The 16,168-nt window shown below is 44.7% G+C and overlaps 2 protein-coding genes across 3 annotated transcripts; both read right to left on the minus strand.

Annotated features, from left to right (window-relative positions):
- Nucleotides 1–1,136: 1,136 nt before the first annotated feature.
- On the minus strand, nucleotides 1,137–2,913 carry serpinc1 (serpin peptidase inhibitor, clade C (antithrombin), member 1). The gene is made up of 4 exons (XM_088348854.1): nucleotides 2,521–2,913; nucleotides 2,242–2,457; nucleotides 2,044–2,181; nucleotides 1,137–1,304 (listed from the first exon to the last, which is right to left on the minus strand). The coding sequence occupies exons 1-4, from the start codon at nucleotides 2,911–2,913 to the stop codon at nucleotides 1,137–1,139; spliced, it is 915 nt and encodes a 304-aa protein (XP_088204980.1).
- Nucleotides 2,914–6,670: 3,757 nt separating this feature from the next.
- s1pr1 (sphingosine-1-phosphate receptor 1) lies at nucleotides 6,671–11,503 on the minus strand. 2 transcript variants are annotated; one of them, XM_088350053.1, is made up of 2 exons: nucleotides 11,445–11,503; nucleotides 6,671–10,306 (listed from the first exon to the last, which is right to left on the minus strand). In XM_088350053.1, exon 2 carries the CDS (start codon nucleotides 10,238–10,240, stop codon nucleotides 9,155–9,157), a length of 1,086 nt encoding a protein of 361 aa, XP_088206179.1. In that variant the 5' UTR covers nucleotides 10,241–10,306; nucleotides 11,445–11,503; the 3' UTR covers nucleotides 6,671–9,154. The 2 variants fall into 2 exon arrangements, with proteins under 2 accessions (XP_088206179.1, XP_088206180.1); XM_088350054.1 differs by lacking the exon at nucleotides 11,445–11,503 and adding an exon at nucleotides 11,279–11,404.
- Between the last annotated feature and the right edge of the window lie 4,665 nt (nucleotides 11,504–16,168).

Here is a 16,168-nt window from a genome sequence, read left to right on the forward strand (position 1 = left end):
TTAGTATTGCTATAATTGCTTTGCAAGTCGTTTCTTGTTTTGTGGAAATATTTCAAACTTGACTTGATTTATCTCTTGTGCTTCGTTGGGTGTTGTCTCGTGGACTGACGTAAAGGCCTTCAGCTGTCCTTAGGTGGCACCACATCTTTCTTAATCTATAATATCCTGTCTTGCCTTGTTAGGCTCTGTCTTGCCCTCCTGCCTTGTATTGTCCTCCTGTCCATGTCCTGTGCCATCTCATTCTATAATTCCATTTCTTTCACACCATTGTTTGTCCTGTCCCCCGTGTCATGATGTCCTGAGCCACCACATTCATTTCTGTCCCATCTGTCGGACAGTATCCCAATTTAGCCTTGTTCTTCCCTCCTGCCTTGTTATATTCTTTTCCTGTCCTGTTCCCTAATATCATTGCCCTGTTTGGCTCGTCCAACCTTACCCCATTTTAGCCTGTCCTTCGCCTCCTGCCTCGAGTTTTCTTAATCCTGTCCTTTTCCCCAAAAATCCTGACTTGCCATTTTTCATCTAAATCTATTGTATCCTGTTTTGCTAATCCAATTTAACCTTGCCTTGGCAAATTCTTCCCCTCTTCTGATGTGTTGTCCTGTTCTGTCCTGTGCCAAGACACCTTAACCTTCCCTGCCTCATCCAGACCACTCAGCTGTATCTTGTCTGTCCAATCCCTATTCCTCCTGAGCCTATTATTTGACCACTGTCTTGTGTGGTCCTGTTCTTGTCTTGTTCTATCAAACCCTGTCCTGTTGCGTCTTTTCAGATGCTGTCTCTCTAACCCTATCTGAGCTTAGCGCGTCTTCCCCCTTCCCTCACATGTTCTGTCCTGCGTCACGTCTCCGACCTCGGTTTCCGCTCCGTCTTGTCGGGTTATCGTCCCGATCCGTCTCGTTACGCTAGCTGGGTCGCGACAAGAGTCTGGGTCGCCGGCAGGTAAAGGTCACGACCGACACAAAAGGTCTTTTCCGTGTCGTCTTGCCGGCTGGAACGCGGCGGTCTTCGAGAGAGAGCCTTACCCGGGGGGAGGGCGAGACCCCTTCGGGTCCCTTGACCCGGTTGTGAACTCTGTCCCGGAAACCGTCTCGTGTTGCCCCCTTCTATGAAAGCGGAGCCGGGCGAGCGGAGAGTCAACGGTCAGGAACAATCCGAGTGTCTGTCAGCGTCCTGAGCTTCTGCCAAAGGAGCGTGCAGGAGAGTGTGCGGCGGGGCCCCTCTTTTGTGTCCGCGTCTCGGAATCCATTATCGCCACGTCTCTTTATCTGGAGGGTTACCTGACCTCGAGATAAAGGAACCACCTTGGATCGCGAAGCCATGGTAAATAAAACATGAAGACTTTCGGGGCGATGCGGCGGAGAAAGTAAAGGAATGGGACGGGAGCCAGGCACCAGTACGTAGATCCCTGGGTTTCGGCACTTGCGGAATGTCATTCTTCTTTCTTTTTTATCTGATCTCTTTTTCTCTCCCATTTTCCATGTCTCTCTCTTGTTGTATTTCACTTTCTCTCTTTCATTTTTCTCACCTTTTCTCTCCCTTTCTCTCTCTCTTCTCTCATTCTTTTCTTTGTTTCTCTTTCTCTTTTTCTCTTTGTTTATTGCATTCATCCTCTTTTTCCTTCTTTCTCTTTCTCTGTTAACCCTCTTTTTTCTTTTGCCCTTTTCTCTCCCTCTTTCTCTCTCTCTCTCTCTCATTTTATCTGTTTCTCTAACTCTTTCTCTCTCTCTCTCATTTTATCTTTCTATCTTTCTTTCTTTCTTTCTTTCTTTCTCTTTCTTTCTTTCTTCAGCTAAAAGGAGTTTGAGTACCAGATGCCTTATAGGTCCTCATATAGTAGCTTTATCAAACACTAGCCATCAAACACTAGAGATGCTGGGAGGGAGTTTGGGGGGGTCATATCTTGGATTGACCAATCGGAAGGAAGAGATTAAAAGAACACCGACGTCAGATAAGTCATTCCATCATTAAAAGCGTAATTCATTTTCTATTCTTATGACGCCGCAAAATACAAGCTAGCTTGATTTCAGTCCGTCGGCTAACCTTAAAGTAGACGCTATTGACCAGGAGCAGGACGACGTCCGGACCGACGGCGCCGGGGGGCAGGGTCTCTCGGATCAGGTCTTCCGTCTTGTCGGCCACCCAATCGTTGATGGCGGCGCGGGACCTTTCCGGACCACCCTGAGACACGAGCGCGGGTCAGCGCCCGCCGCCACGGGGACCCCGACCGGGGCGACCCACCCGAAAGTCCAGAGCCGCGCCCTCGGCCCCGTAGAGGCGCCGGCTGACGTTCCGGTAGGCGGGGTCCGACCGCACCGATCGGTCCCAGAAGAGCCGGTCGGCCGCCACCGATCGGGCGCCGGCGTCCTTTTTCCGGTACAGGCGGCACAGCAGCTCGGACAAGTAAAAATGGACGCTCTCCGAGGTCTTCTCCGCCAGGGAGTCGTACCCGAAGACCTAGCCGCCAAAACGCGTGAGACGGAGCGGTCGGTCGGCCGGCGGTCGGGCATCAACCGTTACCTTGACGATTTCCTCCAGCGTGCGTCCGCAGGCGGCCATTTTGGTCATGGCGAAGGCCACCGAAACGCTCAGGGGGGACAGCGAGATGTTGTCCTCGAAGGCCCGACTTAGCGCCACCTGCCGGTAGAAGGAAAGCGCGAAGCGAGCGTTGGCGGCCGCCGATTCCCAAACCCGAGGATCCGTCGCCTTCGGGACCGCCGTATCCGAGGCGTTCTCGCCGTCCTCGGGGGCGTGGCCTTTCTCCTCATGGGCGGGGCCCTCCGCAGGGGTTCCGTCGGGGCAGCGGGTTTCGAGGGCCACGTCTTTGGCTCTGAGGCCGCAGGGGTCCTCGGGGGCGGAGCCTGACGCCAGCCAGAGTATGCACGGGAGAAGCAGCAAATTGATAGAGCGCATCCTGCGGGCAGCCAAAAGGAGTCGGCTTCAGGAAGCTCGGACGGCTGTTTTTGTGGGGCCCTTTTGCAACTTAGCTGAAGAACATCAGCGAATGCTGGTCTTGCTTCAATGAGCTGCAAGGTGGCTGATTTCAGGGTTCTTACACCATTTTCATGACCATTTTCAAGCACTTCACCCAAAATTCAAGAATTTTTTAGACCTTGGAGACACAACATTATGATTCAGGCATTTTCAAGCCCTTCACCTGAAATTCAAGCATTTTCCTGACCTTGAAAACACGACATTACAATTCAAGCAATTGCGAGGATTTCAAGCACCCGTACAAACCCTGTCATTTCAATCCCATCGTGGAAATTTGGGTGTGGCTTCAAGGTGGGCCAAGATGTGGAATATTTAAGGCCTTGTGGGAGCCTCAAAACAGGTTTCCCGCATTAACATGTTTGAATGCTAACGGATCATGCTAGCAGCTACATGCTAACGGCTGCATCCTAACTTGTAAATGCTAACGAGTCATACGAATGGCTCCATGCTAAGAAGTCATGCTAACAGCTACCTGCGAATGAGTAGATGCTTACGAGTCATACTAACATCTACATGCTAACAGCTACATGCTAACAGATACATGCTATTGGCTACATGCTAACGGCTACATTCTAACGGCTGCATCTTAACTTGTAAATGCTAATGAATCATACAAATGGCTACATGCTAAGAAGTCATGCTAACAGCTACATGCGAATGAGTAGATGCTTACAAGTCATGTTAACGACTACATGCAAACAAGTCATGGTAACGGCTACATGCTAACGGCTGCATCCTAACTTGTAAATGCTAACGAGTCATACGAATGGCTACATGCTAAGAAATCATGCTAACAGCTACATGCGAATGAGTAGATGCTTACGAGTCATTCTAATGGTTACATGCTACCTGCTACATGCTGACTTGTAGATACTGACAAGTCATGCTAAGGTCTACATGCTAACAGCTACATGCTAACAGATACATGCTATTGGCTACATGCTAACGGCTACATTCTAATGGCTACACCCTAACTTGTAAATGCTGTTGAGTCATGCTAATGGCTACATGCCAACGAGTCATGCTAAAGGCTACACGCGAACGAGTAGATGCTTACGAGTCATATTAATGGCTACACGCTAACAATTCATGCTAACAGCTACATGCTAAAAGCTACATGCTAAAGAGTAGATGCTAACAGTTTTCTGTTAACCTCCCTTGAAGAAAAAACACTTGTATGAGACCGCCGCACAAAGTTCCATTTCCCCAACGCTCAGCCCTAACCGACTCCAACAATTGGCAAGGGAATTCGTCGTCAACCTCTAAACATTAAGGCAGTTAGAAATCCCATTTCCTAGAAAATCACAATGACCCACAATGGCTACTAAGATGGTCTTAGGGGGGGGGGCTACCTGCTGCCCATCTTGGAGAACCCTGGTTCAAAGCCATTCTCCACTTGCAGCCCACTGGCAAATCAGGCAATTTCTCACAATGGCCACCAGGGGGGTCTGAAGATACATGAAAGCACATCTTATGCTAGAATTGCCAAGAGGGGGCGGTAGCATTTGGGTGTCTCGTTATTATTATAAACTTATTCAAAGCCAGACATTTGTTTCCACTTGGGAGGAGAATTTTTGTCATTTTCACCCCAAAAAAATATAGTTCTGTAGCTGTATAGAAATAGAACATATCCAGAGAAAGCTTCAAAACCTAATCATTAGAAAATAAAGTATGTTTCTTAAGAATACTCGTTTTCCAAGAAAACTTCGAAATAGCCAGAATGAAAGCTCAAAACAAAGCTAGCTAACTAGAAAGGAGGTCAACAGTTTGCTTGATAACTAGCAAAAGAGGTTAAATGTTACTTAGATAGCAAAAATAAAAATAAAAAAGAACAACCTAGCTAAAAAGGTAGCTTTATAGTTAGCTAGAATGGTAAAAAAAGTAAAAGGCTAAAAGGGAGCTAGATAGCTAGCTGAAAGAGTAAAAAAACAAACATCGAAATAGCCGCATCGAAAGGTAAAAACCAAGCTAGCTAGCTAGAAAGGAGGCCAACATTTACCTTGATAAGTAGCAAAAAGGTCAAATGTTAGCTCAATAGCATGCAAAAAAATACAAACTAAACAACCTAGCCACATGGCTTGCTAAATAGCTAAAGAGGTAGCTTTACAGTTAGCTGGAATGGTAAAAAAGTAAAATGCTAAAAGGGAGCTAAATAGCTAGCTGAAAGAGTAAAAAACAAACATCCAAATAGCCGCATCGAAAGGTAAAAACCAAGCTAGCTAGCTAGCTTGCTAGAAAGGAGGCCAACATTTACCTTGATAAGTAGCCAAAAGGTCAAATGTTAGCTTAATAGCATGCAAAAAAAATACAAACCAAACAACCACATGGCTTGCTAAATAGCTAAAGAGGTAGCTTTACAGTTAGCTGGAATGGTAAAAAAGTAAAATGCTAAAAGGGAGCTAAATAGCTAGCTGAAAGAGTAAAAAAATCGAAAGGTAAAAACAAAGCTAGCTAGCTAGCTAGAAAGGAGGCCAACATTTACGTTGATAACTAGCAAAAAGGTCAAATGTTACTTAGATAGCATTCAAAAAGATAAAATAAAAACAACCTGGCTATATGGCTTTCTAAATTGCTAAAAATGTAGATTTATAAGTAAGCTAGAAAGGTAAAAAGGTAAAAATCTATAAGGGAGCTACTGTAGATAGCTATCTGAAAGAGTAAAAAAAACAAACATCCAAATAGCCGCATCGAAAGGTGAAAACAAAGCTAGCTAGCTAACTAGAAAGGGGGCCAACATTTACCTTGGTAGGTATCATAAAGGTCAAATATTAGCTTGATAGCATGCAAAAAATATGTAAAAAGCTAGCTTGTTAGCTTGCTGAATAGCTCAAAAGTTTGGAAGATAGCTAGCTAAAAAAACAGAATCAAAATCAATCAATAAAAAGACGAGTAAATGTGTTTTATAGACGAATCAATTTACCTTCTACTCTCTTCATCTATTGCTAAAAAAAAAATTTGTTTTGTCCATGAAGCCCATCCCCTGGAATATACTGATTTGGATTTCTAAGATAACAACGTATATTGTTATAATCATGTTATTACCAGCTAAGTTATTTAAAAACATAGGCTTACATAGACTCAGTCAACCAATAGAAAAACAATTTGGACAGAAAATCACAATGACCCTGCACTGGTGAGCTCTCTTCGGAACAGGTCTGCGGGCACCTCAGCTGTCCCTAGGGGGCACCCTGGTGCCTGAGGGCATAGCATTCCCGCATCCGTGCATGAAACGTCATCCCTCTCTGCCCCGAAGATGAAGTAACTCCGTCCGGTTTTTAGAAAGAAGAAAGCTCGAAGCGTAGCCTGTCTGTACTTACCCGTTTATCGGCTCTGCTCATCACCACACGGCTTTACTACCCCTACTCGGGGGCCCCCCTGCTATCCCCTCTCAATCGCTGGATCCAGGAAGCAAAACTAGGAAGTGGGGTCAAAGATCTGATCCCAGCCACTCCTCCTAAAATCATTCCCAAGGGCTTCATACTTACTGATGAGCTGTGCCAAACCCTTTACCGTAGTTTTCTCAAATAAAACAACGAAAAAAGGTAGTTTAATGTTTTCATGTTTGGAAAATGCTTCTGAAAAGGTATTGCAGCTAATAATAGAATATATAAAAAGACCAAAATCATCTAGGAAACAATGGGAGGAGCCTGAAAGGTCTGACAAAAACAAATAAGCAGTGCTTTAAATTGTCTTTTTATTAAGTGCTGACGTCGTCATGGACACAATGGGTGGATTTCTCTAAAAAGCGAGAAAAAGAGAAAGACAAAGAAAGAGAGCAAGAAGATGAAGATAGAGAGGAGAAACCAAAAAGAGAGCCAAAGGGAGAGAGAGAGAAAGACAGAAGAGAGAAAATGTGAGAAAGAGAAAGAAAATTGTAAAAGAGAAAGAGGGGGTAAGAAATAGAGAAAGAAAGAAAGAAAGGTACTGCACAGCACGATGAATAAAATTGGAAACGCATCGTTACAATGACATACTCTCCGGTCCCCCTTATTAAAAAGTGTGACCATCACCCCAGTCCACCAATCCAGAGGTACCGTCCCTGATGTCCACGCCATGTTGTACACGCCCACATGATCAGGTCTTGATGAACTCCGGGGGGATCTCATCCACCCCTGGGGCCTTTCCACAGAGGAGCTTTTTAACCACCTCAGTAACTTCAATCCCAGAGATGCGAGAGCCCACCTCAGAGTCCCAAGGCTGTGCTTCCCCTGCAGAAAGAACTGTTGGTGGGATTGAGGAAGTATTCTACCGACTGCTTCACAACATTCCAGGTCGAGGTCAGCAGCCACCACTCTACTCAGTGTTGATGGGACACCACTTTCCCCATGGTGGACCACAATTTTCTCAAAGCTGACTACCAAAGGCACATTCCGCCTGGCCAGCAAACACCTGCAAGCTGCTTCCAGGGTTCCGTAGGCCAGGAAGGCCTCCTTCTTTAGCTTGACGTCATCCCTTACTGCTGGTGACCACCAACGGGCTTTAGGGTTGCCGCAACGGCAGACCCTGACTACAGTTATGATCTGCCGCCTTGATAATCCGGACACGGACTATGGTCCACTCCGACTCAATGTCCCTTCCCTCCCTTGAGACACGGGCAAAGTTCTACCAGAGGTGTGAATTGAAACTTTTTCTGACAGGAGATTCTGCTACACGTACCCAACAGACCCCCACAACACGCTTGGGTCTGCCAGGTCGGACCAGAATCTTCCCCCACCATCGGAGCCAGCTCACCATCAGGTGGTGATCAGTTGACAGCTTTGCCCCTCTCTTCATCCGAGTGCTCAGCACATGCGGCCGCAGGTCCGACGAAACAACGACAAAGTCGATCATCGAACTACGGCCTAGGGTGTCCTGGTGCCAAGTGCACAGATGGACACCCTTATGTCTGAACATGGTGTTCGTTATGGACAAACCATGACGAGCACAGAAGTCCCATAACGATACACCACTCGGGTTCAGGTCAGGGGGGCCGTTCTTCCCAATCATGCCCCTCCAGATCTCACTGTCAATGCCTACATGAGAGGTGAAGTCCCCCCAGGAGTACAAGGGAGTCCCCAGGGGGTGCACTCTCAAGCACTCCTTCCAAAGACTCCAAGAAGGATGGGTATTCTGAACCACTGTTTGTTGCGTAAGCACAAACAATAGTCAGGACCCGTCCTTCCACCCGAAGACGGATGCAGGCTATCGTCTACCGGGGTGAGCGCTAACACACAGGCACAGAGCCGTGGGGAGACTACTACGTATGACGACACCGGCTCTGATCCTAACGCCGCAGGCGACTTTAGAGTGGGAGAAAGTCCAAACCCTCTCATGAAGACAGGTACCAGAGCCCAAGCTATGTGTGTAGGTGAGTCTGACTATATCCAGTGGGAACCGTTCAACCTCACCTACAAGCTCAAACTCCTTCCCGCCAGAGAGGTGACATTTCCTGTCCCAAAAGCCAGTTTCTGTAGCCAGGGATCAGTGTACTAAAGACCCCTCCTTTGGCTGCCGCACAGTTCTTTGAGCAACCGATCCCTCTGTCCCCTCCCACAGGTGGTGAGCCCATGGGAAGGGACACATTTCCAAATAACACTTCTCAGCCTCCCTGGTAAAGTCTATACAGAGGTATTGGAGAGGAGGGTCCATCAGGAAATCAACACTTGCATTTAGCAGGAGCAGTGTGGTTCCCCCCTGGACGTGGAACAGTAAACCAGCTCAACACCCTCTGCAGGGTCTTTGAGGGTACATGGGATTTTGGCCATCCAGTGTACATGTGTTCGTTTTAACTTGGAGAAGGAATTTGACCGTGTGGAGGGTGCTTCGGAGAAATGGGTTGGTTTGATCAATGTTGTTCAGTCCGTGTATGACTGATGCTAGAGTTAAGATGTGTCGTCCTTGAATTGGGCTAGGAAACTCCACTGGACGTTCTGTTATGACCAACAGTACATTTCATGTTGATGAGTATTGTCTGTTGAGTTCCTTGCAACGACTACTGCAGCCTGGTCATCCTGGAAGGGGGATTACTTATCAAGTTTTTCCTTGCCCTCGTATAGGTTTCATCTCAGAGGGTGTAATGGCGGTCTGTGCAGTCCTTCAAGACTTTTGTGTGATTAGGGATTTTCCAAATAAACATAACTCGACTTAAAGTCCTTGTCCGAGTGGGGTCCGAGTGCGGGACTCAGGGCGAGGAGGGTGGGGCGGCAGCCTCCTTGGAGGAGGGCGAGCGACAGGCCCCGCTCCCGTGAGGGCGCGACGAAGTCTCGGACCGGCTTCGGCTGAACTCCGCGGCTCCGCCCGCTTCGGCCGAGCCGCACGTCAGCGTACGAAGGAATTCCCGTCGCATTTCCTTACTGGTGAGCGTGTAGATGATGGGGTTGGTGGCCGAGTTGAGCACCGCCAGCGCCAGGAACCACTCGGCCTGGTAGAGAACGGCGCAACGGTGCGCCCGGCAGCCGGCGTCCAACAGCAACAGCACAAAAAGCGGCGCCCAGCAGGCGATGAAGCAGCTCAGCACCACCACCACCGTTCGCAGGAGCGCCAGGGAGCGCTCGCAACTCTTGTTGGCGCCGCCCTGGTGGAAACGCAGACTGCGCGCCCGCACCAGGGAGTAAATGCGGGCGTAGAGCGCCACGATGGCCATCAGGATGACGCTGAAGACGCTGGTGCAGAAGAGGATGTAGGTTTTGTGGTAGAGCGGCAGCACGGTAGAGCAGCTCTCCAGCTGGTCGATACAGTTCCACCCCATAAGGGGCATAGCGCCAAGCAGCGCCGCCACCGCCCAAACGGCACTCAAGAGTGGCAAAACGCGACTGGCGCGACCCGCCCCCGCCACTTTCATCTGCAGCATGGTAAGGTGGCGCTCTACCGCGATGGCCAGCAGGCTGAAAACCGACGCCGCCAATGCTACGAAAACCGAACCCTCGCGAAGGAACCACTGAGTGGGCGTCAGTTTGTAGGTGTTGGCGCCCGAGAGTAGGATGTTGGCGGCGTAGGCCGTGCCCGCCAACAGGTCCGACAGCGCCAGGTTCCCCAGGAAGTAGAACATGGGCTTGTGAAACTTCTTGGTCCTCCAGATGGTGGCCAGGACCAGGAGGTTCTCCAGAACGATAAGGCAGCACACCACCAGGAAGACCGCCGAGTCGGCTTTCAGGCCGCTAGCTCCACCCGCCGGACGTAGCTTGCCCGTGTAGTTGTAGTGCCTGGAGATCAGGTCCGAGGGGGCGGGGTCAGCCATGCCCAGGTCCGAGTGGGCGGGGTCAGCCATGCCCGGGCGCTCAGTGATTGGCTCGCCGCCTCATGACATCGCTTCGACAAAAAACTGACTCTGAGCCTGGGGAAAGGAGACAGAAAATCAGGTTTGGTTGGACTGAACCATTCAAATATCAGTATTATAGATACTACGCAAGTACGGATCCAGACTATTGAAGTGGAATCAGTACTTCACTCCTCTACCAATGTCCGGTTCATTGTATTGTATTGCTTACACAAGGGGTCTATAACGCACGGCTCGGGGGCCAATTGCGTCGCTCAGGATGATAGTTTTAGGTCCCTGCCCTGATGTGAAAGTAAAAGTGACTTTGACCACTAGATGTCACTTCATTGTGTAGTGCAAATCTCAAGTAAGAACACAACGTTTTTCTAAATAACTTTTTTCTTTTGTTGTTGTTAAACTAAATCAAATCGACAAAAAATCAATTCATAAATATATTCTATTTATTGATATACATATATATCTGTCCATCCATCAATATTCTGCACGGCTTATCCTCAGTAGGGTCGCGGGGGTGCCGGAGCCCATCCCAGCTATCTTCAGGCAGTGGGCAGGGGACACCCTCAATTGATTGCCAGCCTGCTGCTGTAATATAATCTATACATATATATATAATTCAAATTGACAAAAGAATGAACATAAAAAGTAACTCAAATTGACTCAAAAACGACCAAAAAAGAGAATCAATTTGACCAAAAAACAACCCATAAAGTAACTCATACAGACTAAAAAACGAATTTAAATTGACAAAAAAATGATGGAAAACTGACCAAACTGAAAAAAACAAACTCAAAACAATCAAAAAACAAACTTCAGGTTACAAAAGTGATCAAACACTAACTCAAATGTCTCAAGAAAAGACCAAAAACTAAGATAATCCAAAAATAATCCAAACACAAACAAAAATTTACAGAAGAAAACACCAAAAGCTAAAATATTCCAAAAATAATCCAAAACGAACAAAAATTTACAGAAGAAAAGACCAAAAACTAAAATAATCCAACAATAATCCCAAAACGAACAAGAACGGACCATAAAACGAACTCCAATCGACCCAAAAATGAACTTAAGACGAGCAAAAACCAGTCGAAGTTGACCCAAAAATGATCCAAAAAGCGACCACGAAACAAACTCAAATGGACCACAAAAGTAAGACCCAAAATCGAGTGAAAAAAGGCGGTAAAAATGAAAGTTTTACCTTTTGAGATGGGCGCTCGTCGCCCGTCGACGGAAAACTTCCAACAGCCTCGTTCCCACGGGCAGCCTGAAAGGGGCGGGGCTTAAACGGGGGCGGGGTCTCTGTGACGTCATCGCCCCTCCCCCATTCGAGCGAAAACGGGCATCGGACCGGTGCCCGATTCCGGACCGCCGACTCCCGGACTCCCCGTTTTTCGTCTCTGTCCGAAAAGAGAATCGTTCCGGCTCTCTGGAAGACGAGTTCGGGATTCAGTTCTTGTCAAAAAACCTCAAAAGTGAGACAAAAGTCACCTTTGCCAGTCTTTCTCGCGCTAAGCTAGGCCGCCAGTCGGGCGCTAGCTGAGCGAGCGTGCATGGAGGGCGAGGGGTTTCGGGGGGTTTGGAGGGGGGGTCTCATTGTAGGCCTGACAAAAGGCTTCTCTCCTGAGACCGCATAACTCTGCGTCGCCATGGTCACCGTTGGACCGGCGCAGCCAGTGTTCTGCCAGGAATTCTCAAGTCCGCTTTTTCAGGGTCTCAAAAGGGGACAAAATGAAAGGTCCTTGGCACCTCCCCGGCCACTTCGTCCGGTTCATCCGAAAGGATTCCGATGCCTTCCCAGGCCGGACAAAAGACGTCCGCTGAATCCTTTCTGGGCTGTCCTCAGAGGCTACCCGGGGAGGAATCGCGAGCGTATGCCCGAACCACTTCGTCCGAGTCATCCGGAAGGGATCTCGAGGCTTTCTCGGACTAGACGAGAGACGTCTGCTCAATCTTTCCCGGGTCGTCCCCGGTGTCCCTCCGCGGAGGCCTCTCGAGCACAGGCCCGAGCCACTTCACCCGGCTCATCTCGCGGAGAAGCGAGAGGGTGAATCGTTCCCAGGTCGTCCCTGAAGTTTTTTAGCACATTCTAGAAATTTTTCTTTTATGGAGGACACACGAGTAGATACTTAGAGAAAGAAAGAAAGAAAGGAGGAAAGAGATGGAGAACATGTAAGAGAAAGAGAGAGAAAGGGCAAGAACAAAGATAGAACGAGAAAGGGAGAAAGAGAAATAAAGCAAGAAAATGAAAAACAAAACAAAAGAGAGCCAAAAATAGAGATAATGAGAGAGTGAGAGAGTAACAAAGATAGTGAGAGACTAACAAAGAAAGAAAGAAAAAAGAGAAAGAATGTTAAGAAGAAATAAAGAACGAGAGAGCGAGCCAGACAAAGATAGGGAGAATGAAAAAGAAAAAAAAGAATGAATGCAGGAGAACGTAAAAAAGAGATGAAGGGAGAGAGAGACAAAAAGGGGAGGAACAGAAAAAGAAAAGAGAAAGATCAAAAAGAGGGACATAAAGAGAGAAAGAATGAGAGAGAGAGAGAGAGAGAGAGAGAAAGAAAGAGAGAGCGACAAACAGAGAAAGAGAAATAAAGCAAAAAAATTAAAAACAACACAAAAGAGAGCAAAAGATAGAGATAATAAGGAAATGAGAGAGTCACAAAGAAGGAAAGAAAAAAAGAGAAAGAAAGCTAAGAAGAAATATAGAATGAGAGAGCGAGCCAAACAAAGATAGAGAGAAACAGAGAAAATGAAAAAGAGAAAAAGAATGAATGCAAAGGAAGTTATAAAAAAGAGAGGAAAAGAGAGTGAGAGACAATAAGGGGGAGAAACAGAAAAATAAAGGAAGATCAAAAAGAGGGAGATAAAGAAAGAAAGAAAACAATGAAAGAAAAAGAAAGAGAGAGAGAGTGAAAGAGAGAGAGAAAGAGAGACAAAGACGGAAAGAGAAAGAGAAAGAGAAAGAGAAAAAGGAGAGTAGATACAAAAATAGAGACAAATAGAGAAAGAAAATGCAGCTTTAGTGTCTTTCCGAGTGGTGTTTGGCTTCGGCGACATCAAGTGGGCATAATTCAAGCTGAGCTCATTTCTCTCTTGCGCTTCTCTCTGCATTATGAAACCCCTGAGAGGGCCCGACCGGGTTCTTGTATTGCGTAACCCCCCACGACACCCCCACCCCGGGGTCCTCTTTACATCCAGGCCTTCTCATTAGCATGCCGAGCCCCTCGGTGGGCCTCCTTCGCCCACTCGCTTTTGAGGCCTCGGGGTGGGGGGTGGGTGGGGGTCTCCCCGGGTTGGTCTTCGCTCTTTTGGCCCATTCCCTCGAGCGATCGGCATTGTGATGCCGACCGGGAATCGGCAAGTCCGACGAGGGAAACTCTTTGGAGTCGAGGTTGGCATTTTAGGTTTTGGCCTACAAGGGACCCTCCTGGTGACCTTGACAATGTCTCATTCATGATTCCATATGCAGGCAGACATCCTGTATATTATATTTCATTCTGTTTGTTTCCAAAGTCATTTGCATTTTCATTTTTTGAAATGCTCACACGTATTCGATCTTTTGTAGTTTTGTAGCCCGGAGAGGGACGGGCGCCACCAGGCTGTACTTGCCCAAGACACACCACAGGAAATGGTTGTTTGGATTTGTGGCTGGACCCAAGTGCAGACACGACCCGACTGAGTTGTTTTTGTTGGGGGAAAAATAGGGGATGAACATGAAGCGCTCCAATGGAGGAAGAATAGTAGGATTTTTGTAGTGTTGCCATAGTAGAATTGATGTTTTAGTATATCTGTAGTCAGATTGTTGTAGTATTTCTGTACTGTAGTCTCTTTTTTTTAGTATTTTTTTATTTCTGCAGTATTGTTTTGTTGCATTTCTATAGTAGAATATTTTTAGTATATCTGTAATATTTTGGGACTTTTAGTCTAGTTGTATTTGTATGGTATTTTTGTAGAATGGATTTAGTGTTCTTGCACTATATTACTGTTCTGTATTTTGTAGTATTTCCATAGTAGTACATTGTAGTAATTCCTTAGTATTTTTGTAGTATTACTGTAGTTTTATTTTTGAAGTTTAACTGCAGTTGGATTTTTGTAGTGTTGCCATAGTATAATTTATGTTTTAGTATATCTGTAGTCAGATTTTTTTAGTATTTCTGTACTATAGTCTCTTTTTTTTAGTTTTTTTTTAATTTCTGCAGAATTATTTTCTAGTATTTCCATAGTAGAATATTTTGAGTATATCTGTAATATTTTTGGACTTTTGGTCTAGTTGTATTTGTGTGGTATTTTTGTAGAGTTGATTTAGTGTACTTGTACTCTGTTACTGATTTGTATTTTGTAGTATTTCCATAGTAGTACATTGTAGTAATTCTTCAGTATTTTTGTAATATTACTGTAGTTTTATTTTTGAAGTTTAACTGCAGTTGGATTTTTGTAGTGTTGCCGTAGTAGAATTTATGTTTTAGTATATCTGTAGTCAGATTTTTGTAGTATTTCTGTAATGTAGTCTCTTTTTTTAATATTTGTTTTATTTTTGCAGTATTATTTTCTAGTATTTCCATAGTAGAATATTTTAAGTATATCTGTAATATTTTTGGACTTTTAGTCTAGTTGTATTTGTATGGTATTTTTGTAGAGTTGATCTAGTGTACTTGTACTCTGTTACTGGTCTGTATTTTGTAGTATTTCCATAATAGTACATTGTAGTAATTCTTCAGTATTTTTGTAGTATTACTGTAGTTTTATTTTTGAAGTTTAACTGCAGTTGGATTTTTCTAGCATTTATGTAGTATAACTATAGTTTTATTTTTGTAGTATGTTATATTATTTATGCAGTACTATTTCGTAGTATTTCCATATTCGAATTTTGGGAGTAATATCTGTAGTATTTTTATAGTTATACTGTAGTTGTATCTTTGTGGTATTTATTTTGTATTTCTGCAGTCGTATATTTTTTGATATTGCTGTAGTATTTCTGTAGTATTTTTATGGTATAATTTTGTTAGTATCTATAGTATTTTTGTAGTATTACAACGGTTGTGTTTTTGTAGTATTTCTGTTGTAATATTTCTGTCAAAGTACTGTATTTTGCAGTGTCTCTGTCGTAATATATATGTAGTAGGATTTTTGTGTTATATTATTTCTGTGGTGGTATTTTTGTAGTGTTACTGTATTTTCACAGAATTACTTTAATTATATCCCTGTCATATTTTTTGTAGTTTTTCTGCACAAATATTTTTGTAGTATTTCCGAAATATCATTTTGTAGGATTGCTGTAGTATTTTTGTATTATTTCCATAGTGTTTTCTACGCTCGAATTTTTGTAGAATTTCTGTAGTTTTCCTGTAGTTTTTAAAAAAAAGATTATAGCATGTTTTTTTATATTTCTATAATATTTCGTAGTATTTCCATAGTAAAATTTCTGTAGTATATCTGTAGTATTATTGTAGTTGTATTTTTGTAGAATTTGTATAGTAGAATGTTTGTAGTATATCCGTAGTAATTTTGAATTTTTTCCATCGTCGAACTTCTGTCGTATATTTGCTGTAGTTGTGTTTCCTAAGGTCAAACTTTTGTAGAATTTCTGTAGTATTACTGTAGTTTTTTTTCAAAATATTTTGTATCATTTCTGCAGTAGTATTTTGGAGTATTTCCATTATGGCATGTTTTTTAATATTTCTGTAATGTTTTGTAGCATTTCCATAGTAGAATTTCTGTAGTATTACTCACGTTGTATTTTTGTAGTATTTCTATAGTAGAATGTTTGGAGTATATTTGTAGTATTTTCGTAGTATTACTGTAGTATGTTTGTAGTATTTACCAGAGTAGAATCTTTGAAGTGTATCTGTAATATTTTTGAAGAAAGTCAGAATATAAAAAAAGACATTTCAGACCTTTAGCATAGTAATGTGATTCACGTAT

The sequence above is a fragment of the Urocampus carinirostris genome, chromosome 12 (assembly GCF_059441175.1).
Source record: "Urocampus carinirostris isolate Australia breed hairy pipefish chromosome 12, RoL_Ucar_1.0, whole genome shotgun sequence".
Classification (NCBI taxonomy): Eukaryota; Metazoa; Chordata; class Actinopteri; order Syngnathiformes; family Syngnathidae; genus Urocampus; species Urocampus carinirostris.